This window comes from Talpa europaea (genome assembly GCF_964194135.1).
Source record: "Talpa europaea genome assembly, chromosome: 6".
Taxonomy (NCBI): domain Eukaryota; kingdom Metazoa; phylum Chordata; class Mammalia; order Eulipotyphla; family Talpidae; genus Talpa; species Talpa europaea.
In genome coordinates, this window is record NC_140072.1 from 74833424 (window position 1) to 74860016 (window position 26593).

The 26593-nt window shown below is 46.8% G+C and overlaps 1 protein-coding gene across 1 annotated transcript; it reads left to right on the plus strand.

Moving 5' to 3' along the window:
* Positions 1–921: 921 nt before the first annotated feature.
* On the plus strand, positions 922–20027 carry IL17D (interleukin 17D; the record flags this gene model as incomplete). The annotated part of the gene is given in 5 exon segments (XM_084234867.1): positions 922–938; positions 3457–3771; positions 4477–4498; positions 4500–4801; positions 19709–20027. Coding segments are annotated over 5 exon segments (975 nt in total).
* Positions 20028–26593: the final 6566 nt, after the last annotated feature.

The following is a 26593-nucleotide window of genomic DNA, read 5'->3' on the forward strand; positions in this document are numbered from 1 at the left end:
TACCCTGAAACTAATCATGAGGAAGCATTCAAAATTGAGGGACTTCCTACAAAATAACTGACCTGACGTTCAAAAAAAAGTCAAGATCATGAAAGACCAAGAATGTTGCAGAAACTACTCCAGATTTAAGGGGACTGAAGAGATTTGTCAACAAAATGCAATGTTCAACCCTGGGTCAGATCCTGGACTGAGGAAATTTGCCCCCCAATACACTATATGGATCATTGGTTTAACATGACTAGATCTGTATGTTAGATAATGGGCTTTTATCTGTAAAATTTCCAAACTTTAATCATTTCACAATGGCTACATAAATGCCTGTGTTCCTAGTTAATACAGGCTATAAAGGATTTTGAGACAAAGGTCCTGATGTCAATGATTCAGGAAAAAGGGGAATAAGCAAATGTGGAGAAAAGTTAACAAGGAATGGATCTGAATGAAGGGTATAATTCTTTGTACTGTTCTTACAATTTTCCCATAAGTCTGAAATAATATCAAAATCGAAGTTTTCTTAAGCTAATAAAGGATAAGATATAATTACTGATTAGTCCAAAGAAAGATTTTAAACTAAAGGAATAAAGAAAAGACAAATAGGAAATAGGTAACAGGAGGCTTGAACTTAACCCCACTTGTACTTATACTACATTAGTAATTATAAAAAAGTAAACCCGATTATCTTAATAATTACATAATTAGAAAATACTAATGTGTTACACTGGTAAACACAAGAAACAAGTTTAAGTATTATAATTAAATAACAAAGATTAACATACCAAATTAAGAAATAATAACCCTGTGATACTTACAATAGACACAATTTTTTTAAATAAGGGCATGGTAGGTTGAAAATGAAAAGATGAAAAACAATATACTAAACAGAGTAATTAAAAAGGAATAGAGAGCAGTCAACTATATCAAATGATGCAGAAAAATCTAAGGTAAAGACAGTTGACTTTGGCAATATTTGTATCATTTCTACCTCATGAAAGTCATTGCAATGAAATGTTGGAGTCCATTGAACAGAGAATGGGAAGGGGGTTTTGGGGTCAGAGAATGACAACTCAGAGCATTTTGCTATGGAAAGGAACAGAGAAATTAGGTGGAAAACAGAGAGGAAGCTGGGGTCAGGAAAGGGTTTATCAAATACATCAGAGAGAGGGCAGGATATATGAAATTGAATGCAATTCAGTTATATAAGATATTGGGGGGGAGAAGTAATTGTTCTCACCTCTGTGTATGACAGGAGGAGAGGAATTGCTAATAGATTTCAGGAAAGAAGAAATGTAAAGTGATCTTGGAACAAGAGTATAACTAGGAAAGTATAATAGACACAACTGCATTGAATGCATTGCATTTTGAATGATCATCTGAGATTTATTGTCATTAATTACAGTCCAGTTGGGCCAGTTGCATGATTTCCAGAGTTGAGATTATTCCTGGGAAATAAAACAGAAGGAAAGGAACAAGAGATTAAGGGTGTTTGTTAAGGTACGGTGAGACTGTTGAAGCATGAACTTAAACACAAGAAAAGAAATAAGGATTCAAGAGTGGTTGATGAGTAAAAAGTGGTAGAATTACAAGAGTGGAGATCAGAGAATTACAGGCATGGTAAGGATAGAAAGTGATTCTGTCAGGGAATAGGTTATTTGAGATTGTAAGTTTGGATATGGTGCAGTTACTAGTAAAGATAATATCTAGAATATAATCAGAGGATTTGAGATGTGATTAAAGAAAAAACAATGGTGCTCCAGTAATCATTTGAAGGCCAGGGTATCAAATAAATCATCTGTGTGTATGTGCCAGGAATGACAGACAGTTTTGATAGATCCAGTGCTAACCAAGTTCACAGCAATAAAGAGAACTATTTGTAGAAAGACCTGACAGTCTAAAGATGAAGAAGGTTTAGGTAGATTGGTACATTCAGCAACACAAGAAGACAAATAAGGAAGTAGCCAACCACACATTAGTACTGAAGTGACTCAGTGAACCAGGGATGAGAAGGAGGAGCTGAAATTTACTTAAAAATCAAGCTTTTATGACTACCAGCAAAGTAACATCTTCACTAAATATCAAGGAGGTACTCATTTCTAAGAAGAACCTGATGAGTTTAGTTTTGAGTATTTTGCTGCCTTTTCTCTCACTGGTATGCCTTAAATTTAGATTTAATTAACATGTTTACTTCAATTACTCATAAGTATTTTCAGAACTGAGAGTAATTGGTCATAAATTAAACAACTGAAAAGGTTTGCACTTGTTTATAAGCCATTTTCTCAATTCTGTTTAGTTCCCCAAGGATGAATTTTATGTTCTATCAATTAGGTGGGCATTTTCAGTAATTTGTGATCTACTTTACAAAATGAGAAGTGTTTGAAAGTGAATTACTTCTTTTTCCACTTCCAAAATAATCAAGGAAGAAGAAGAGAGAAGTTTCCGTGTTATCACACAGCACACAGGAAGATATTTTGTTGAATAAGACACAGAATTAACTGTCTGGCACTGCCTCCTTACATATGAAGGGATGTTGTCACGAGACAAACTGAGTATTCTTATGAAACTGTTGTTCTGATCGTCTCTCGCCTACAGGACTCCCACGATTTTTTCAATCAAATAAAAAACAAGCAGTATTTGAGTATTGATATCTTTACTCCCACTTTACCAGGGGGAAAAAAATCTAAGAACATGAACAATCTACTAGTCAGGAAAATGTTATATAACCTCAAAACAAATGTTTACCAAGAGCTGTAAATGGCTTAAATTAGAGATTTCAGTGGGATTCTTAACAGTAAATTCCTAAACTCTTGTTAGGAACAGAATACTGGAGGCATATGAAAGTGTTGCATAAATGAAATGCAGCTTAGCTAATGGTTTACACGGTAGTTAAATACTAAAGCTGCAAACCATTTAGGGAGTCATAAATTACGTATTTTCTGCATTTTTGAAAACCTTTAAGCTGGAATGAATCTTTCATTTTTATTTTTTGTAGTGTGACAGTTGTAAAATGAACATATTCATTAGCCTGCCGCTTAAAAAGCATGAAGCATTATTAATTCTTGGACTGAAATGATCAAAAATTTTTGTGTTCTTGAAATACAATATAGTTCCTTCATTTATGTACAGTCCCTTCAATTTATTCACAAAGTATCAGGTTTATTTTACATGACGGTTTAGTTATTTTACATGAAGTTAGTTATTATAGAGTAGGAAATCTCCAATACTATAATAGAGCAAGTGATGACCACTTACAATCATAAAAATACAAGCTGGGCAAATATTTAGTACTTGGATTTTAAAGTTGATAGAGAGGCACAGAAGAATCACTAAGGGCCTGTAGAGGAAAGGTGGACCCGCCTCCTCTCACCTTGTGAAAGAGATTTGCTTTAAATTTCTAAGCGATTTCTTGGAGCAATGTCAGAAGAGAATGAATAGTTCTAGGTTTTGAGGTGCTTCTTTTTCGAGGTGCCGCGCTCTATTCTTGGACAGTCTAGAAAATTCTTATCCCCCTGCGCCAAAATCTGACTCCCCCAACTTCACCAAGTTGGCCCTACTTGTGAGCTCGGAGCCTTCGCGACCAGTCCCTTCCCGGCCTTCTCCGCCAATCAGGCGGCGCCAGTCGGCGGGCTCGGCCCCGGGCTCCGCATCCTCCTCCCAGCCGGCGGGTCCAGACCTCGGCCCCGGCCACGCCCGCGCGGTCCGCGCCCACGCCGCGGGCCCGTCTGTACCGTGGGCTCGTCACACGTCGGGATGTTCTCGGAGACGACGCTGGGGTCCCTGGTGAGTCCCTTCCGTGAGTGACACGACGGTCTCCACTCGCGAAAGCCCGGGGTGCGGAGCCGGGCGGTCCCAAGACCCCGGGCGGCGCCCTCGAGCCGCGTCCGGGCCGTCTGCGCGCGGGCGTCGCGGCGCCGCTGCCCGAGGGAACTTACTGCAGCTGAGCCAGGTCCAAAGTCGGGGGCCCCGCGGCGTCCGGGGCCCGCCAGGGCGGCCCACGCGGCGGGGGGCGGGCGGCTGGCGGGGCGCGTCCGGGGCGGCTCCGCGGACCCCGCTGGCCCGGGCGTCGAGGCCGTCCGGGCGTCGGGCCGCCGCGGTCACAGGCACTCGCAGCCCGCGGCGCAGCAGCCGGGCAGGCACAGGCACACGCGCAGCCCGCACCCGCCCCCCGCGCGCGGCCCGCCTCGGGGCGGCGGCGGCGGCGGGGGCCGGGGGTGCGCGGGCCGGCGCGGGGCGGGCCCCCGGGGCGCCCGGGGCCGGCGCACGGGCGGCGAGGGCGCGCGGGGGCTCGTGTGGTCGGCGCCCATCGGCGGGCGGGCGCGGGGCGCGGGGCGCGGGGCGCGGGGCGCGGGGCGCGGGGCGCGGGGCGCGGGGCGCGGGGCGCGGGGCGCGGGGCGCGGGGCGCGGGGCGCGGGGCGCGGGGCGCGGGGCGCGGGGCGCGGGGCGCGGGGCGCGGGGCGCGGGGCGCGGGGCGCGGGGCGGGCGCGGCTCCTCCGCCCGGGCGCTGAGCGCGGCCTGTCCCGCAGGTCTGGGTGCTCGTGGCCGGCGTCCTGCTGGCGCTGCCGCCCGGCGCCGACGCCCTGAGGCCTGGCAGGCGGCCGCCGCGGCCGCGGGGCTGCGCGGACCGGCCGGAGGAGCTCCTGGAGCAGCTGTACGGGCGGCTGGCGGCGGGCGTGCTGGGCGCCTTCCACCACACCCTGCAGCTCGGGCCGCGCGAGCAGGCGCGCAACGCGAGCTGCCCGGCAGGGGGCAGGCCCGACCGGCGCTTCCGGCCGCCCACCAACCTGCGCAGCGTGGCGCCCTGGGCCTACAGGTGAGCGGGCGGCGGTGGGCTCGGCAGGTGGGCTGGCCCGGGAGGCGGGGACGCGGAGGGCCGGGGCGGGCGGTGGGCTCGCCAGGCGGAGGCCGGAGGGCGGGGACGCGGAGGGCCCGGGCTGGGCGGGCGGGCGGGGCGCCGAGAGGCAGGTGGGGAGTGCGCTGCGGGCGGGGGGAGCGGGTCGAAACGGTTCAACCCCACAAGGATGCCCCTAAAGGAAACCTGCTGCCTTTTATTTACTTTTCCGTTACTTCATAGGCAACAGATGTTTCTCGAGCGCCTCTTCTTTGCCAGGAACATTGTTAAATGAAGGTCCCAGAGGCCCGGGCCAAGCCATCCTTGATCATTTTTATAGAATTTTGCACAGGAGGCCTGCGGAAGTCCCGATGAGCAAGTCTGCTGTTTGCGGGCCGTTGGTGGTCCCGATGCGCTGGGCCTGGAAGTGTCAGAAGTGCGTTCCAAGTCTAAGGGAGGGGATTAGAAGGGAAAGAAGTTGTAATATGAGACAGCGTGATTTGACATGACCCGTCTCTGTGGTAGGTTAAAGCTGAGAAGTATTATGAAGGATCAAAATGACACTTGAAATGCATCTTGGAGAGAGGGCAAAAATTCAGAGCTTGGCCTGGTAAAGAGAGCATCTCAGAAGTAGGAGCTGCCTGCACAGGTGATGGTGTAGCTGGTGTGCCTTGGGCACACACTCAGGATTCTCCCTTCCCCCGTTATTCCTGCGTCTCTGCTCTCCCAGGGCTCACAGCTTCACTGGCCACCAACATGGAAAAAGGCTTTGGGTGAAAGACCTAGGTCAAGGGAGTAAGACAAGGAGCAACTTGTGGCGAAGAAAGTAGGAGATGAGTCTGGAGAGGGAACCAGAGCTAGATTTGAGACTGATAAGCAATGCTACACGTTTGCAATATATCCTGTGGGGTTTTTTTTGATGGAGGAAGCCATGAAGCCAGCAGTGTCTTAGGAGGGTGTCCCTGTAAGGAATAGCTTGGTAAGGCATTGGACAGAAACATGCCTTTCCAGCAAAGAGCAACTAGGGTCTGAACTGGGGCAGTGGCAGTGAGACCAGAACCATTTGAAAGTTATTATTTAAAGAGGTAAAAGTGACAGGACCTAGTGGATGAGGATGATGTGTGGAAGTGAGGAGGAGGGAGGAACACAGCATGTGTAACGGCCACATGAGTGCTAAGCAGTGTGGAGGTTCACTTGCTAAGTCAGTGGGCCTCTTCTCCCAGCTGCTCTGCGGCGGACAAGTTCACTGGTGGGAAACTGCCTGTCCTGCCCCTCTGTGTGCCTGGCACTGACCACTGCCTCTTACCACCTCCTGGTTGTTGTGAAGATTAACATCAGCAATGCATGCGGCAGTCTCTTCTGAAAGGGGTCTGTGTAACAACAGGCTCAGGTTCTTGGTGGCAGTTTCAGGGACCTGCATAGCCTGAGTGAGAACATGCTACTTATGAGACCATAAGCTGGCATTTAGATATGTTATTTAAGGCTAAAACCAGGGGGAAATCATAAGAAATGTGGAAGGAAATGTGCTGCAAATCAGAAAATATTGGAAGAAGTAACCACTCACTTTTACGTGCAAATCCCTGACAGTTCAAAGATTTAAATGAAAAAAACTGCAAAAAACATTAAAAAAAATACTATTTATAATTTTGGAGTGGAAAAGACCTATTTAGTAACTCACAGACCCCCAGAGTCACCAGAAATGATATTAATAAATTCGGTCACATAATTATATGCCATTTTTTTCTTGGCAAAATAAGAAAAATACTTGCAACCCATGTCACAAAATGCTCATTTCTTAAAGAGTTCTTACAAACAAATAAATGAAAGACCAGCTTCCTAAGGAAAAGAGGAGGAGAGGTTGTGGGCGGTTCCCAGGGGCTAAAGTCAGGTGTCTCAGAAGCTGGAAACATGAAGAGAGCTCAACCTCTGGCTTAAAAAGCGAAATGCATATTGAAACTATATTTAAACATTGTTGGCAAGGGAAAAGGCATGTCTCCTGCAAGGGGAGGGGAAGGATGAAGTGATACAGCTTTTGTGGAGGACAACTGCATATTATCAAATTTTAAGTTTATATACCCTTTCACCCAACTATCCCATTTCTTTTTTTAAAGATTTATTTATTTATCTACACAAGCACTGGGTACAGTCAGAAGTGTGGGAGGGTGAGAGAATCCACCAGAGCCAGAGCAGGGAACAGAACAAGCAGACTGACGAAATATACTGCTGAGGGGAGCAGCGGGCGCGGCAGGAGAGGTCTGTCGCACCATGTGAGACCCCCGCTGGTGGCCGGGGATCTAACTGGCACTGCAGCAGCTGCAAGCAGATCTGCAGCCCAGCGCTCAACCGCTGCGCCACCAGGGGAGTACCCCAACTATCCAATTTCTACTGTCTCTCCTATGCCACACTTGCTCACATGCCAGTGATATATAACAAAGGTATTTATTACTAACAAGGGATCAGAAGCCAGTTAAACAACCACCAATAGATACCTAGTTATATAAAATGTTACATAAACAGTTATTGAAAAAAAGAGAAAAGGTCAGTTCTAAATGTGCCTCAATTGGACAACCCATCTCCACCACCATGGGAAGAAAACAAGAATCCCTGCAAGAAAGTGTGGGTAGCACCTGCCACCTGTGTGTTGGGGAGAGGCTATTCCATGAGCTATGTGTATACAGAGTCACATTTAAAATGGATGCATATACAGGTGCACGGGGTGTCTTTGGAAACTGGTTAGGGCGGTGTCTCTCTGGGGAGACTGGGCAGTGGGGAGCATGGGCAGAAGGAGATTTACCTTGGGCCTCCCCTGGTGGCGCAGCAGTTGAGCGCTGGACTGCAGAGCTGCCTGCAGCCTCTGCAGCGCCGGTTCGATCCCCAGCTGCCAGCGAGGGTCCCACGTGGCATGACAGACCTCTCCTGCCGCGCCCGCTGATCCCCTCAGCAGTGTATTTTGTCACTCTGCCTGTTCTCTTCCCCGCTCTGGCTCTGGTGAATCCTCTCATCCACCCGCGCTTCTGACTGTACCCAGTGCTTGTATAAATAAATAAATAAATCTTTAAAAAAAAAAAAAGAAAGAAAAGGAGATTTACCTTACTTTTCCTTTCTTTGTATCTTCCGAATTGTGCATGCACTAGTTACTTAAAAGCTTTTTAAATTGAGGGTAGAAAGGGAAATTAACCATGAGGAAAAAGAAGGAAAGACGCTTCCACAGGAATGGCGGCCTTTCCTTTATTAAGAGCCTGGGCGGAAGCACTGGCTCTCTCATGCTGCGGGGCTGGCATTCTGAGAGTTTGCAGTGCCCCTGTGACCCCACGGCTGGTCTGGCTGCAGACTGGAACCTTCGATAGAGGAAGGAATCAGGATGAGGCATCAAGCCCCACCGGTGGAGCCGGGCCTAAATCCCGAGCCTCTGATTCCAATCCAGCCTGTGCTCCTGACCAGGGCACTGTTAGAAAAGCAACATTTCAGCTCACAGAATAGAAAAACACTTTCTCATTTGCTCTGTGGCATCATGTTTGTTTCTCTTAAACTTTAAAAACAAAAAATGCCAAAAATAAAATAAAGTGAGTGCTCAGTTTAGTTTTTTAAGCCAAACCAGTGTAGTAAGAAGCATGTTGTAAGAACACTGAGGTGTTCACACTTGTTTATGTTGGAAGCCCTAAGACTAACACCTACCAGTACTCTAAGTAAATTTGAATTGTTTATATTTTTCAGTTTTGAGCAGCAGTCTAAAGATAACTTTTCTCCAGGATATGAATAACAGTTTATTTTTAGGCTTTGTACCTTTTCCATATAACATTTTTTCTCCAGGGGATTGGAGATTCTACACCTAAGTCTGTTTTGCAGCAGACAGCTCCATGAATGACAATAACAGCAAGAGAATGGGGGACAATAAAAAAGAAACAGGATCTTGAGAAAAGGAGAGGAGAACAGGGGAGGAGAAGGTCTAGTGCCTTAAAAGTAGAGTCCACTGGGAGTTTGGGGAGGCAGCGGGCCACCCGCAGCTGGGGCAAATGTTCACCAGCAGATGCGTCTGCAAGCAGGGGTGTCTGGGCAGGGTGCGCCCCAAGTGGGTCAGGACAGGCGCAAGTCTCTGCAGGATGAGTAAGGATCAGGACTTCCCATGGACAACCCACATAGGCAGCACCCTCTATTAGCAGGCCTGTCCACCGGGTGATTTGGGGGAAGAGGAGCACAGCGGGCAGCAGCAGCTTCCAGTGCATGTGTGGGTTGGGTGAGGTCCTATTCACGGGCTTGTAGCGACAGGAACTTTGTTGCCGCTTTGCCACGGGAAGACGAAGGACACAGCAGTCATGGAGCAGGTTTGCGAGGCAAGAAGACTCTGCTACTTGAGCAGAAGTTCTTGTGCCATTTATTAAAATCATACAGGATCGTAAAAGCTGATCATGTGACATTAGTGTGAGGAATAGGGACTGGCGGGTAGGATGGGAATGGGGGACAAAGTTTTACAAGGGAGAAGGAAAGGGACATCGTGACAACGCATCAAGAGACATTTGCGTCAGCAAAGTAGATGTTATCACAGGCAGAGTTATCCCGAGACCACCATGGAGATAGTCACGTAATCAGGTCAACAGCAGCCTCAGTGTCCCCAGGCCTGCCTCACGATATAGGTAGTCAAGGAATGTTCTGCTGTGATTTGTAGATAGCAAATAGGTCACAGTTGCCCATGAGTGGCCAGCCTGTAGGAACCTCACAGGGTGACCTCAGTTGGATGAATCTATCTTGGGATATTTAACAAAGCTGCATTTTAAAAAGGTTTTGTCAGGAAAGGTTGCAATAAAAAGGATAGATTTGCTTCACCCTCCTCTAACCCTAAATTATAGCTCACCCAAATGTTCTGTTTGCCTAGGCCTGGCCATTGAAGTGGGGAGAAATATCAGGGTAAGGCAGGAGGTGTGGGGTGAAAGAATTTACCAGAGACAGAGAACAGAAAAGGCAGAGTTACTGAAATACCCTGCTAAGAGAAACAGGGGGTGAGACAGGAGAGGTCTGCATGTGAAGGAGAATTTGAGGCTCTTTTATACTCTGTTTTCTAACTTGGGGTGCCAGTTTGCACCGGTTATCTACAGGGATGCCTTGTCTCAGGCACTTGCCTTTGACACAGAAGCCCTGATTCTGCATTTCTGGAGCTGGGTTGGTCCATTCCCTTATGTGTTTCTGCCTGCCAGATCTGAGCCCTGGGCCAGCGGTGGGGACTTAGTTTTTAACCTTATTAAATGGTATCCATCATGTATCCCATATTACTCTGCAGAAAGAGGGTGACCCTCATGAGATAGTGACAGCGGGGAGAGAAAGGGGTGGTGTCAGGCCTTGTCTCAGAATGGATTTCTCCCCCCAGCCCTCCAGGTTGCACCTCAGTCACGACACCATTTGTTTACCTCATTTTTTCTTTATCATATCGTTTTTTAGTTATAAAAGGAGTATAACCTTAATTAGAGAGAGTGACCTCCACTACAGTTGCCCCCCTTTGTTAACATTCCCATAGGTTTTCTCTCAAATGTACCCTCTCCCCTTTACACACTTGCAAATTTGTGTGCCTTACTGAGAGCAAAGGCCCTGCGTGGGGCTGGGGCGGCAGACCGGGAGGTCCTGCCAGATTGCTGGTGACAGACAGAGGGCAGCACTGTGCCAGCTCACGCTCCGGTGGACCTTACCTTCCATTTGGTTTGTGATCTTTGGAATTTGGGGAGTTCTTTCTTAGTGATAGTGTGTCTCCCTAGCAAGTTCACTTTTTCCTGGGTCCCTGCTTCAGATCTGTGGGTTCATTCTCATGACTTAAGGTCAAGCTAACAAAGCCCGTCTTCAGGGAATACTTGCAGCTAAACAGGCCAGTCAGTCAGGTGCTGAGTCCTGTCCCACTGTCTCATCACAATGCCCTACAAGAAAGGGAGGGACGGATGGGGAGAAGGGACAAGAAAAAGAACAAAGACACGAGCGCCTGCAGTTGCCAGTCTCCAGCTACAGCCTTTAGCCCAGTGTGGAGCACCATCTTCATAGCGCCGTCTTCAGACTTGATGTTCACAGCAGCTGGTTCTGGGGAAAAATACTCTTTTTCCCAAAGTGTATTTTATGGAGATATGATGGGTAATTTGACCAAAGTACATCGCAGATTTTTTTCTCTGAGCTATTTAATATGGACTCAAGTGCATCTACCATCCTCTTACGGAGTGAAAATAAAAGCATTGCCATGAGATTAAAGTCTCTGGTTCTGAAAATAGATTTGTTTCTCTTTGGTAGTGATTTCTCTAACTGCCACAGTTTTATTCTTATAGTACCTGGGAATGATACAATGTTCCAGTGTCCCCCCCCCCCATAACATGTGTGCCCCTCCTACCACAGAAGCATTGAGGCAAGTCCAGAAAAATACTGCACGCAGTGCTGTTGTCTCTTGTGTCTGCCTTCCAGAAATGCTGCCTTCCAGAAATGCCACGGGACATTTTTGAAGAAGGGCGATGAGTATATTGCTTACTGAATTAATAAGGGCAAAGAGAAAATGATCCACCAGGAATTCTTCTGGAGTTAAATAGAGTCTACGCTGACGTGAATTCTTTCTTTTACCCAACTTGAGACAACAGCTGATTCATCTTGGATGGAGGTGCCCCCCACCCCCCAACACACAGGCATTTCACCACCTGCCCCAGGGACAGACACATCAAAGATGGCTCTGAACCCAAATTCTGCAGCTCCCCCTGAACAGAGATAGTTAAGCCATCCCAGGGCATGAGATGTATTTTGCCTTTGAAGGACTGTTTCCCAGCTGCACAGCATTTGCCGTGACCGAAGGATGAAAACTTTTGAGAAATGCTGGCTCTTCTCATTGCTTTCTTTTTCTCTCTGTAAAGCTTTTTTTTTTTTTTAATTAGCTTCCAATTTCTTTTCCAAGCCATTAGACTCTCTCGACTCTTCCCAAATCTCCCAAATGAACAGATCTTCCATGAAGCCAGAGGGTTCCTGATGTAACTGTGCCCATCTCCCAGGCCCGGCTCTCCACTGAGCAGCCACTGCAGAGCTGGGCCGTGCAGGCTGTGCCACAGGCAGGCCAAGCCAGGTGCCCAGGGACACTCCGTCCTGTCAGTGCCTCAGTTTCCTCCAGAATAAATGGAGAGGAGAGGCAAGCTGAGTCCGGTGGCCCCAGTGGCCCTGAGCCAACCGGTTGGCAGAGGTGCTGGGATCACTCCAGAGTTGGTTGCACTGGCTCAGCTCTGGAACTGACCTTGCTTCCAAGTTCAGGATCACATGACAGCTTAGTCCTCAAGTGGGGTTAGGACCAACACCTGGCTCTCTTTGGCCAGGGAAGAGGGCCAGGTGGGGACCCTGGGTGACACTCACAGTGTAGGCAGAGCGCTCTGCTCCTGGGCTGGTTCCTCCCTGGCCTCTTCCATGAGAATCGTGCAATGATGCTTCCTGAAAGGACCAGAGGAGCTTTTTCTAGGACTTTCTGGCAGCAGCAGCAGATCTTTGGCTCTCTCAGACCTAAGCAGATAGAGAGAGGGTGAAACTGATGAGACCTTAGGCCACAGCTTTCTGGCAGAGGGGATCTTCATGTCCCCACTCACTCCCTGGCCAAGGAAGAGTCCTCTTGGAACTGGCCCTGCCACTCTGGGCCTCAGTTTACCCTTCTTTCCCCTGTAGGCTCATAACCACTTCCAGTGTAGGATTTGTTCCAAAGGGGAAAGTACTAGAACACAGACCCTTACTAAGTGATTCATTAAACCTCTTACACCTAGGACTACACAGCCCCAATCACGATTGTATGTTAGAATCATCATCTGGGGAGCTTTTAAAAAAGCCCAGAGAATGCCAGAGAAACGCTGAGAGGGAAGCTGCTCTGTCCCCTGATTTAGCATAAAAAGCCCATAAAAATCTGAAAAAAAAAAATAAATAAAATAAAAATTCTCAATACCTCGGCCCCACCGCAGAGCCATGAATTCCCAGTCTTGGGGCAGGGGAACAGCAGTCACTTTTTGAAAGTTCATTTGTGCACCTCTAGGAAGAACAGCTGAAACCTCTGTTGTCCTTCTGTTTCCAGTTGCTGGTTGGTTAACAAGGACCTGCATTGATTAAACTCTTCTGCATAAGAAAGTCCTGGACTGGTCGGAACTGAAAATTCTAATTATTGGGAATAGTGCAGTCAACCATCCCTGGTCAGTCTCTTGACTGCCTTGTGGAGATACTGCCTGACTTTGTCATGGGCTGTTGGCTGGGGTGGCCTTCTGCCGATGGGAGTGAGTCCCCATTTTAAATGAACAAAATGGGTCACATGGGCTGCTTGTAAGCCTGCAGTTTTGTTGTTTTGTGGGTGGGTGGGGTTTAGAAGGTGAGACGCTGTGCTTTTAACAGAACTCCACATGGTTCTCATGCAGGTAGTCTGAGAAATCGCATTTTGGAGAACTTGGTTATGCTTTCTTTTTCGTTGCTTCCATTCCAAGCAAAGACAGGTCTTTTCAGAGGAATCTTAGCTCTTGGAAAGGGAAATCAGTTAGCTCCAGCTTGCCAGATGCCTTTTTTTTTTTAAAGATTTATTTATTTATGCATACATGAGCTGGGGTACAGGCCAGAGATACAGGGGGTGAGAGGATTCACTAGAGACAGAGTGGGGAACAGAACAGGCAGACCGACCAATATACTCTGCTCAGGGGAGCAGCGGGCGAGACAGGAGAGGTCTGCCTCACCATGTGGGTTGCTCTCTGGCTGGCCGTGGATCGAACTCGTGCTGCAGACGCTGTGGATGACTTCATAGTGCGGTGCTTAGCCGCTTGTGCCACCAGGGAGGCCACCAGATGCCTTTTTATTGCCAGAGTTTTTGTAAAGTCTCAATATCTGCTAGTGAGTACCCTCCCCCCATATTCATCAATGATGTCTTGGTTAGTCTTGGTCCTCTTCTCTTTAAGAGTGGTAGCATCACTTTGCTAATTCCTAAGAGAAAGCTCACTGGGAATTTGGCTGGAATTGCACTGACTCTAGATTAATTAATTCATTCATTAATCAGATTAATTCAAGGAATTCTCCAATGTCTTAGAGACTCAGTGAATAACAGGTATCTTTTCTAAGCAGAAAACATTGATAATAAGGCCACATTATCAGTCCCCCCCACCACGAAGCTGGAGACAGTGGCATGGTCATCAATTCCATCCCCTTCACTTTGCAGGAACCAGGCGTGGACAGTGATTTCCAGTATCACTGGTTGGCAACTAAATCAGACAAACATTTGAGGTGTGGGGCAGCCCTTTTTTTAGGAAAGTCTGTCGGGGGGGATGCGTTGCTCTGAGTCCTGGTGCACTGTGACCACCCATGTCTCTTCATTCACATCTTCAGTGCTGTGGGTGTTGGTCTGTGCTGTGCTGGAGAAGACCCATCTTGTTTGTGGATTTGGGGTCTTGGGTTGTCTGTGAAATGAGCAATTGTTCTTAGCCTCTGCTATTTTACAATTAAAATAATGTCATGTCTTACAAAGCAGAGGGTGAGCCACATCGATGAATCCGTGCCAGTATATGCCGCAGCTGTACTTGGGCCTCAGATGCAAAGCCTGGTGGGCCTGTGGCTCTCTCCTGGAATGTGCTCATTGTTGAGTGTGTCCTCCTGGAACCGCTTTAAATTGTTTCCTACCAAGTTCAGGGTGCCAGGGGAAGTGCTCTTTTTCTGTCCCTGCTGTCACTTACATTCCTCTCTGAGCTCATTTTCCATCACCTCTAAGCATCCCTGGAGGATTCATCCTTTGTTCTTGGATTAAGCTGAGCCAGCTGTCACTCACTCAAGCCAGGCCTCACATGTAGCCCAAGGACCTTCTGGGATCCCATGGAGGGAAAACCTGATTTGTTTCAAGTGTTCCTGTGCCAAGCTTCCCAGGAGCAGCGTGCAGGAAATGTGAAGACAAAAGACTTTTTGCTCACAGAGGCAAGGCAGCCATGCGAGACCCTTACTTGATCATATTTCTCTGTTTGGTGAGAGAAAGGTCCCTGTTGATTTCTTGCCTGTGGTTTCCATGGCAGCTTGTTTCAACCAAAAAGCACTCCTCACTCACATTTGTCCCAGAATCCTAAAGCAGGAGACTGGAGCAATGGGCTTCAGCAATGTGTCTGTCTCCTGGCTGTGCTGAGGCCTCCAGACCTTAGCTCCTGACCTCTTTTCCATCCCCCAACTTGTGTCCTGCACAATGTCTGTCTTGTGCTTTCTGCTCCTGCAGTGGCCACAGGTATGATCCTCACAGCCTGGGGGGCTGTGAAAGCCACCCTGTGAAAGCCACCGGTCCTGTGCCTTCTTATGTCCCCTGGTGCGGGGGTAGTGGAGTCTCCTTGTCACAGAGCCTGAGCCCAGCGGTATCACTGTGACAGGGAAAATTTCAGTCCCAGGAGCCCACCGCTGGACCTGTGATTGGTATTGTCAATAGGACGATCCATCTAGACAGGGCAGCAGCCAAGTGTCCTCCCCACAGTGACCTGTGTGTGAGACCCGTGCCTGCCGCCCTGCTACTTGGCAGGAGAAAGTATAGTTGTTGCCAGCTGAAGGGATCTCTGATGCCCTCGGGTCAGTGACAGAGCACAGACCTGGAAAATGAGCCTGGGCCTGCCTTCCTGCCCCCATAACTTGTCCCCCAATTGCCGGTCTCTCTGACCTCAGCCTCGCTGTGTCTGCCATGTGCAGATCCTACTGGCTCCCAGGTCTGCAGGGTCAGCTCCAGCTGTTCAGCTGCACTTCACGGCCTGTTCCCACTTCTGCGTGTCACCACATCTCTACCTTGCCAGTACACGTACTCCAGGCCCTCTGGGCACGTCCTTCTGTATGGACTCTGCTTTTATGCCTGGGCGGCGGCGCTACTTCCTGTTGCTCCCTCCCCTCCCCTTCCGCTTGGCCTAATTCGTCTTGCAGTGAATTGGGGCCTCAAGGTCCAGGGACTCGCAGTTGTTGTCTTGGGTGAAGAAAGAATTCAACTTTGAGGCCAATTACAGATTTTTTAAAAAGGCAAGAGATTTATTGATAGATAGGAAGGACAGGAAAGCCCTCTGAGCAGAGGGGTCCAGAGTGGGAGCCGCTGAGGGGCCAAAAAACAGTTTATATGAGTACGTGGGCAAGATGTGGGGTTCGGCCATTGGGTGTCTCTGCATTGTGTCTGTTGCTGATTGGCTGGACCTGGGGATGGAGTCTCCTGAGCTCTGTGGCCCCCTGAGTTTCCCCACGTTACCTGGCCTGCCTTCTGGAACGAGCTTTGGCCTGCTGTTTTAGCATTGTGTTGTTTTAGCGTTCTGAATGTTCCATTTTTAGTTGGGTTGAGGGGACCCTACTGGTCCCTTGATTGTTTCTCAGACCATAAACAATCTTGGGTCACGTGGGCTAGGGCTTGGGGTTCCCTGTTCTAACTACCTGTACCCTCACTTTCTTCCTCATCCTCTGACCTCACCTCCAGTGACTTACCCACTGTGCTTTGCTTTGGTTTGTCCTCTGCTTGTGCTTTGGAGAGGGTCACGCCTGCACGGTTTGCCCTTCTCAAGAGCTTGCTTCATCAGTGCCTGAGTTGATGAGGACCACTGCCCTACTCCTTGGCAAGCCCAGGAGGTACTTTGTGACCCCACTGGTCCTCAGTGCTGTCCCTGTGGATCTCTGCTCAGTACAGACTCTGTTAGACCGCACCAAGTGATGCCACTAACCCACCTAGAGGCTAATACTTCCTTCATATCTTCAAATATTCAGTTAAGTTCAAGTTTCCCTGATTTGCTTTTAAAAATTGTATTTTTTCCCATTTTATTATTTCACTCTTCGTTTGGAAACAACTTCAAACTAACAAAATGTTGTGACAACTCCTGTCCTGAGCACTCTTTTCCCAGATTGTCCAGATGTCAGCATGTACTCCACAAATGCTCGCAACCAGGACGCGCCAGGTGCCGAGACCTCACGTCTGTAGTGAGGCCCTCCCTCATCGCCCCCTTTGTATGAAGTTTCTGCTGAGTTTCCTACATACACACATGGTTGGCTCTTGCTCCGGTGCCACTTAAGTGCTCCCCGCCCTGAGGTGCCGATACGCTGGCAGAGGGTGGTTGTAACCACCCCTTTCTCAGACTCTCCCCTCTTGTCTGCAAGGAGGCCGCTCCTGCTTCTGACAGGTTAGGCTCATTCTCCCTTAACAGGTGGTTTTCCTGCCTTTTATTCGGTGTCCCTTATACACTCCCCTGATGGAGCCTCTTTAACTACCACCTTTAAGCTAATCATTGAACAGTCTCCAATTTCAGTGAAGGTGGTGGGTGCACTCTTGGCTTCCATACTCTCTTTTACTCTTTAGCCTGAAGGAGATAAAATCCCAACTTCCCTTTATAATGTCTTCAGGGTGAAATCTTACTGTCTTCAGGGGGAAAATCCACTCAGCCTGAATTCAAGAGCCCTGGTGGTCCAGCCTCCCTGAATCACTCCAGCCCCAGCTTGCAGCCTGCTTGGGTCTAGCTCTGACACATCCCCCAGCTCCAGGCTTTGACCGACTCCTAGTGTCTTTTCTCCCTTCTCCATCTGGATGAATCCACCCAGGAAACATCTTTGCCAGCAGGCGCACCCTGCTGTGATGATTGGGTTAACTCCAAGCAATTGTTTGGACATTTGCCTCTGCAGAGTGACCCTCTGCGGGTAGCTGTTTAATCTGCTCCCTTTCCCCAGACCAGGTGTCCGTGGAGCTGGAACGCCGAGACTGGTGATACTGTACCTTCCTTTTCCTTCAGATTTTGGCTTTTCTGCTGACCTGGGTAGGGAGGCAGGAAGAACCACAGGTGGGACACACCGTCACCCCACCACACACACACACTTACACACACACTTACACAGTCTGTGGCTCTTAGTCTGTGCAGAGCTCTGCAGTGGCAGGGCAGGGTGTAGGGGTAGGATGGGCTCTGAGCAGGTTTCTGTGATCCACGCAGATGGGGGAAAGGAGGAGTCCTGGAGCCCTCGGTGGCTTTCTCAGGCTTTTATTGAGCTTTACATGTAGTGTAGCAAACAGGTACATGGCAGGCAGGGGTGCCTGGGGGCCAGGAGGCCGGCAGGTCCTTCAAGCCCCCAGCCAAGTCTTCACTCTGGGCTTCTCTCTCTCTTCTTCTACCTTTCTTTTTCCCCTTCTCTCTCCTGCCTCTTCTGCTTCTGCCTCTCTTGGTGACTATCCCAGTGCACCCAGAAGTAAACAAGATAGTTTGCAACAATGTAACAACTGCAGGTGGCCCTTAGGCAGGGCAATCCTAATGGTGGGAGGACAGAAAAGCCTGAAAACCATTTACCAAACCATTTACCCTACACAGGGCATGAGGATAAATAAAATACAGTCCTTACCCTTCCTTTCCAGGGAGGGCAGAGAGAAAATGTAGTTCCAGCCAGAGGCACAAAATATCACCAGACTGTGGTGTGCGGGGAGATTATATTTGACAAAGGAAATTTGAAAACTCCATAAGGGGATAACTTGAACTGGACCTTAAAATATGGCAGGTCTTCACTGAGTTGATACTGGTTTGGGAAAGAGGCCATCTCAGCAGCTGGAAATGTCCAGTATTTGTTTTTATCATTCTCACTTTGATGCACATAACTCTCTCAAACTCCCTCCATCTTGTTGAAAATGACTACATGTCATCCTTTTTTATGGATGTGTAGTACTCTAGGGTGTGGCTATGCAACATCTTCTTGATTCAGTTGTCGACCAGTGCTGCATCTGTGTCCTAGCTATGAACCATGCAGAACATAAGTGTTTTGTATTGATGGTTTCATACTCTTTGGATACATGCCCAGGAGTAGGGTTGCTGGGTCATATGGTATTCCCATTTTTCATTTTTTAAGGTAAGAGAAAATGACCAAGTTTAAACCATGGTTCACTTCTGAAACGTCCCTGGCTGACTAGGCCTTCCCTCTATGGGTGCATCTTCATCTCATCAGAGAGGAGGCCTGTGCACCTGACTGACAGAGGGAGATGGATCCTCTTGAAGCCTTCTGGACTGGTGTCCTGAACTACCTTTGCGGGTGGTTTAGTCAGTGACCTGTGTCCATAACATATGGCTATTTTGTCTCTTGAGGATTTGAGACAGAGAGGACCCCATTCTGGGGGCCAATGTGGGCAGGCCACCCTGGTGGATATTGCCCCGTGTGGTCCTGCAGAAGGCCTGGTGACTGGAGGGAGGTGGTTATGGGGTCTCAGGGACCACTGCTCTGGGAAGCCCCCTCAGACCTAGGGTAGTGAGCCCCAGGCCCACAGGGAATCAGTCTTGTTATATCCCAGTAGGATGAGTGGGCCCTGTGGTGCAGATGCTACATGTATAGACTTTATTCTTCTGTGCATGTAAACTCCAAAAGCATGTTTAGAGACTGGCCTAAGGATAGCTATAAATCAGTGCTCACCATTTAAATAAAAGAGTTGTCAGGTTTTATCTGTCTTAGATTGGAGTCTTGCATAGAAACTAACTGTGAGATAGAATGACAAGGCTGCCCTTTTTTCTTGCTCCATTTATTTATTTTTAATGTAAGTTATATTTATTTATATATATTTTACATATTGTTCATTTTTGTGCAATATTTGCTTTCACCTCTCAGGTGTAGTCCCCATAGAATTCCCACCACCAGCTCACCTGTGCTCCATCACCCTAGGTCCTTGTGTTCTTCCCTCCCTTGCTTTGATCCCTCTCCCTCCTCCCCTGCAGAATGTCTCTGATTTATAGTTGCCTGTTAATTTTTTTTAATTGTTACTATTTTTTCCCTGATCCCTTATTTGGCTCCCCTATATTCTTGCTCCATTTAATCATTGATCTCAATTCCTACTAGCCCTAGAAACAAAGTTCTTTTAAAGGCTGCCTTTTCTCAGCATGTGGTAAGATCCAGCTGCTCCCAAGCTTAAGCTAAACCCTTCTCTCTCCCCTGCAGAATCTCCTATGACCCAGCCAGGTATCCCAAGTACCTGCCAGAGGCCTACTGCCTGTGCAGGGGCTGCCTGACTGGGCTCTTTGGGGAGGAGGACTTCCACTTTCGGAGCACCCCAGTCTACATGCCCACAGTCATCCTTCGGCGGACAGCGGCCTGCGCAGGGGGGCGCTCAGTGTACACCGAGGAGTACGTCACCATCCCTGTGGGCTGCACCTGCGTCCCGGAGCCAGAGAAGGACACAGACAGCATCAACTCCAGCATGGACAAGCAGGGTGCTAAGCACCCACTGCACCCCAGCAACAAGCCTGGCCAGCCCTGAAGCTGGGGCCCTGCTCCTTCTCCAGGCTCCCTGACTTGCTGGGCCTGTTCAGCAACTTCAGAGGAGAGACATGAAGATGCAAGAGTGAAACAAACACAACTAAGCTGGAGAGGGCTTCACATCAGCGATACATGGTGGGTCAGTCATGGTGGGTCAGTCTCAGTGCAGCCCCTGGTTTTTTTTTAGGCCAAAAAAAAAAAGTCAGTTTGGAGCTGATGAGCAATGAACATGCCTGGGCTAGCCACATGCCGGCCACTCAGCTTTGGGAGAGTTTATTATTGCTTCTCAAGGGTCCACATGACTGATGTTGAGAGGAAACACTATGTCCAGGTCTTCACTTTGTCTTTATTTTATGGTTGAAGTAGATCTTTTGTGAATACACTAACCAAGCCCAATAGCATCTTTTCTTTATGTCTACGTCACTCCCGAGTGAAATACACGGCTGTCGTAGCAGCAGTGGGCTTCTGCCTCCCTGTGTATCTTCTCTGTTTCAGTTTGCTCTGGTCAGAAGCTTCACAGAGAACTTTCAACTTGTACTGAATATCAATGGAAGTTGTAAAAACACATTGCTGAATAAAATTCACATTTTCCAAATAAAAAATTCAAAATTGAAAGCAATAGCTGCAGATACATGAGAAAAAAAAAATGTTATTCCTGCTGGTGGTAAATCTGGAATTGTTTTTGTCCAGAAAAGAGAAGGTTCAGAGCAGCTTTTTGTTGCCAGTTCAAATTAACAACAATAACAAAAAAATCCATAAATTAAAAACAAAAATGTCCTTTCAAACTAGTGATTTGGGTAATTGTTTCAATCATTATCACTGTTTGTAACATTTCCAAACACTCCTCGAATATAAATAGTGCAAACATCAGAGAGCTAGGAAACCATTTGCATGGGGAAAATACTACTCTCTTATTAATTATAATTCATAATTATCTTACTGAACTAAGTTTTTTAAAAGGAAACGTATTTCCAGTGGAAGAAATCAGCTTTCTACTCTGCCATCTAGAAAGGGAATTTTTATTTGTGCTTTTTCTCTGAATGGAACATTCATCCATTTAATGAGATTGAGCTCGCCCTGTTCTGTGAGCCACGGTCTCCATCCTCACGCCAGCTACAAACTGCGGTCATTGTCAAGGCAGAGCTCACTGTTCTCAGTGCACCTCCTTGCACAGAGGACATATTTCTGTGAATCAGGGCAACATTTTTCTCACTTATAACATGAGATGTCATCACCCACCTCGCAGTCATTGTGAGGACCAGACACCCAGCATTGTGCCACACAACATAGGGATTAAAATACATTGGAGCAGCTGGCTCCATTGCTCAGGGGTTAGGACACTGGTCTTACGTGTTAATAAGCTACATTTTACATAATTATCAAGCTGTTGTTTTTTCATATTTGGTTATTGCTTTAGCGCCAAATTTCACTTAAAAGTGACTTTTTTTTATTTAAAGGCAAGTGACAAATGAAACCTATCACTAAGCAGCAGCATTAGTGTGGCAATCTAGTATGGGAAGATACTTTTTCAGTGAATAATAGGACTTTATTGTGACAGATTTTGTGTTTCTTTTTTAAAGATTTATTTATGCATGCAAGAGCTGGGGTACGGGTCAGAAGTGTGGGGGGTAAGAGGACTCACCAAAAACAGAGTGGGGAACAGAACAGGCAGATTGACCAAAGTACACTGCTGAGGGGCGCAGTGGATGAGTCAGGAGAGGTCTGCTGCACCATGTGGGTAGCTCCCTGGCCAACTAGGGACCGAACTCATACTGCAGGGGCTGTGGACAGCTTCACAGGTTGCGTCCTAACCCCTTGCGCCACCAGGGAGACCCCCAGATTTTGTTTTCTCATTAAAACTAAACATTTTTTGGAGAGGGGCGGGGTTGGTATTGTGTTTCATCAAACAAATGGGAGTTTACTGGCTAGAGAAATTATGCTAGCCAAAGCTCAGCAACATCATTTTTCCCCTGTTCTCAGTAACATTGCTTATTATTCCACACAGTTAGCATAGCTGCCTCATTGACATGGGCTGTCAATTCCTAGGCGTTGCAGAGTAGCAACACTGTAGTAGTGCACATTGGGTGGAAGTACCTTGTTGAAGATTTTGTCCAAACCACAGTGTTTCTATGCTTGCTTTAAACAAACAAGAAACAACCAGAATCATTAAGGAAACACAATCACAAAACATTCTCACATACCTGCTATTTCATGTTCAGGCACCAATTACCCAAACTTCTTTTACTAATTCTCTTTCAGGAAGGCAAAAGTAAAAAGGGTGATTGTTTAGTAACTAGTTCCTGCCCTGGTTTTTGGGAAAGAATATGAAATTCTGTAAGCAGTGGGGTTTAAAGTCACCCAGACGTTTTGTTCTTACTGCCCCCCCACCACCTCTTCCTCTCCCCAAACAATTGAGCTGTATGGAAATTTTTAAATTGTCAGCAAAAGTGAATTATTATCTTTCCCTTCCCACTCATATTATGGTTATTTTGTCTTAGTCCAAATATGAATTAGGGAGGACTTGCCTCACACCCAGTTGTCCTCACCCCATCTCCTGAATAGGCAGGAGAACACCCGGCCTAGCATACATTTTAGGATGTTGCAGATCCTAAAATTTAGAAGTGGATCATGTATGAAAAAGGTTTGCTATAATTGAAATCATGTCAGGAGTCTAGAGCAATAAAACAACATGCTGACTGCTTATGAAATAAAAATGAAGTCAATTAAAATTTTTATATGAGTCAAGCTTTCTTCCCTCATCCTTCATGAAATAAGATTTCTCTATTCCAACAAATTGGACAACCTTTAAGAAATGGGTAAGTTGCTTTAAAAAAAATTTATTTATTTATACAAGAACCAGAATACAGGCCAGATGTGTGGGAGGGTGAGAGGATTCACCAGAGACAGAGTGGGGAACAGAACAGGCAGACTGACGAAGTACACTGCTGAGGGGAGCAGCAGGCGAGACAGGAGAGGGTGGGAACCTCGCCCGCCGGGCGGGATTAAAACGACACTGCAGAGGCTGTGGACAGCTTCACAGCATGGCGCTCAACCTCCGGCGCCACCAGGGGAGGCCCAAGTTGCTTTTTTTAAAAAATTTATTTATTTATACATACAAGAATTGGGGTGTAGGCCAGAGGGTAGGGGTTGATGAAAGGATTCACCAGAGATAGAATGGGGAACAGAACAGGCAGATCTGTTGAAACACACTGCTGAACCAAAATGAAAATGCATACATTGTGCAAAAATGAAAGATGATGTAAGAATTATATAAAATAAAATATTTTAAAAAATACATTGCTGAAGGGAGCAGCGGGTGAGACAGGAGAGGTCTGCTATGCCATATGTGGGTTAACTCCCTGGTGGGGGATCAAACTCATGTTGCAGTGGCTGGTGATAGCTTGATAGTGCTGAGACTTAACCCCTTGCCCCACAAGGGAGGCCCTTAAGTGGGTGTTTTTTTTTTTTTTTAAGATTTATTTATTTATACAAGCACTGGGTACAGTCAGAAGCACGGGAGGGTGAGAGAATTCACCAGAGCCAGAGTGGGGAACAGAACAGGCAGACTGACAAAATACACTGCTGAGAGCAGTGGGCACAGCAGGAGAGGTCTATCGCGCCATGTGGGACCCTTGCCGGCAGCCAGGGATCGAACTGGTGCTGCAGAGGCTGCAGGTAGCTATGCAGCCCAGCACTCAACTGCTGCACCACTAGGGGAGGCTCTAAATGGGTAAGTTCTTAACAACATACAACCTACTGAGACTGAGTTGTGAAGAAATAGACAATCTGTATAGACCCTTACTAGTAAGAAGATTGCATCAGTAATCAGAACTTCCCAACAAGCAAAAGTCTAGGATCAGACAGCTTCACTGGTGATTCTACCAAAGCATTCAAAGAAGAATATTTTAATACTACCTTTCCAAACTCATCCAAGAAAATAGAAGAGAAGGGAACACTCCCAATGTCATGTTACAAGGCCAGAATTACCCTTGCAAGGATGTCCACTGTCACCACATTTACTGAGAACAGTTTTTGAAGTTCCAACCAGGGCTAAAATTAGGTAATAGAAAGAAAAGTCACCTAAATCAAAAAGGGAAAATGTAAACTGTCACTATTTGCAGATGATATTTTTTTAAAGATTTATTTATTTATGCATACAAGAGCTGGGTACAGGCCAGAGGTGCAGAGAGTGAGAGGATTCACCAGAGACAGAGTGGGGAACAGAACAGGCAGACTGACTGAAACACACTGCTGAGAGGGCAGGGGGCGAGTCAGGAGAATTCTGCTGCACCATGTGGGTTGCTCCCTGGCCAGGGATCGAACTTGTGCTGCAGTAGCTGCGAATCACTTCATAGGTTGTGTCTTAACCCCTTACACCACCAGGGAGGCCCTGCAGATGACATTTTATATAGAAAGTCTTAAAGACTCCACAAAAAAAAGCCCATTAGAAATAATACAAAAATTCAGTAGAGTTGCAGGATGCAAAATACATAAAAATCTGCATTTCTACAGTACTAAGAACTAGCAGAGAAATAAATTAGGGAAACAATTCCATTTACAATACACCAAAAAGAATAAAATATCCCATTCTGATTTTGGACTTGTAAACACTGATTTTGGACTTGTAAACTTACTCCAGAAATATGAGAGGGTAAATTTCTGTTGTTTTAAGTTAAAAAAAGAAATACCGGGCCTCCCCGGTGGCGCAGCGGTTGAGCGCTGGGTTGCGAAGCTGCCCGCAGCCTCTGCAGCGCCGGTTCGATCCCCGGCTGCTCCCCGGCCACCGGAGGAGGGTCCCACATGGCGCGCAGACCTCTCCTGCCGCCCGCTGCTCCCCTCAGCAGTGTACTTCGGTCCTTCTGCCTGCTCTGCTCCCCGCTCTGGCTCTGGTGAATTCTCTCACCCTCCCACGCTTCTGACTGTACCCAGTGCTTGTATAAATAAATAAATAAATAAAAATCTTACATTAAGAAAAAAAAATTAAAAAAAAAAAAGAAAAGAAATACCTAGGAGTAAATACAATGCATGGAGTAAAGGACTTGTACAACTGAAAATAGTAAAACTGATGAATAAAGTGAAGACACAAAAGCTATTCTGTGCTCATGGACTGAAAAAGCTGTTAAAATGTCTAAAAGGCCCAAAGCAAGCTACAGGGTCAATGCAATCCCCATCAAAATTCTAATGGTATTTTTCACAGCCATAGAACAATCAGTCCTAAAATTTGTATGGAGTCACAAAAGACCCTGAGTAGCCAAAGTTATCTTAAGAAGAACAAAGTAAAAGCATTATACGTACTGATTTCCAACTTACAGTAATTATTTCATCAAAGCTCTAATAATCAAAACAGTGTGGTACTAGTGTAAAAAAAGACACATGGCTCAACAGAGCAGAGAACAGAAACAGAACAGAGAATCCAGAAATAAACTGATGTTCATACAGTCAGTGAATTTATGACAAAGTGGGACCTCCTTGCTGGCCTAGGGGTTAAGTCTCAATGCTATCCCTGCTACATCCTGATTTCAATCCCTTGCCAGGGTGCTAACCCACATCAGGCACAGCAGACCTCTCCTGTCTCACCCGCTGCTCCCCTCTGCAGTGTATTTCAGTAAATCTGCCTGTTTTGTTCCCCACTCTGTCTCTGGTGAATCCTCTTACCCCCCACACCTCTAGCAATTCTGAATACACTGATAGGGAGATACAGTATTACATCATTTTGTGTTTGGATTCTAGAGTGTTATTCTTAACTTGCAATGCTATGTTCATTTGATCTTGTATTTTCATGTGCTGTATTTTTTTCTCTGCCTATTTTGCTACATGAGATCTTCCTATTCTGTTATTATTTTAAATATCTTTAGCAGTTGGGCCTCCCTCGCTCAGGTGTTAAAGTCTCAGTGCTATCAAGCTATCACTAGCCACTGTGACATGAGTTCGATCCCTGGGCAGAGAGCTACCCACATGGCACAACAGACCTCTCCTATCTCATCCACTGCTCCCCTCAGCAATGTATTTCAGTAAATCTGTCTGTTTTGTTCCCCACTCTGTCTCTGGTAAACCCTCTCACCCCCCCCACACCTCTGGCCTGTACCCCAGTTCTTATATGTGTAAATAAATAAATCTTAAAAAAAAGAAAAGAAAATGGACAGAAGATCTGAATAGACATTTTTCCAAAGAAGACATGCAGATGGCCAACAGGCACATAGAAAAAATGTTCAGTGTCACTAATCATCTGAGAAATGCAAACCCAAACCACAATGAGACACTAGTTCATGCCTATTAGAATGGTAATTATTAAAAAGACAAAAAATAACAAGTGTTGGCACTGTTGACAGGAATGTTAATTGGCACAGTCACTATGAAAAACGATACGCAGATTTCTCAAAAAAAATCTTTTAAAGAACTACCATATGTTCCAGCAATTTCACTTCTAGGTTTTTATCTGAAGAAAACAAAACAGTAACTCAAAAAGATATCTGCACCCACATGTTCATTAGAGTATTATTTACAAGAGCCAAGATATGGAATCAAACTAAATGTCTATGGGTGGGTAAATAGGATAGTTTGAAGTAT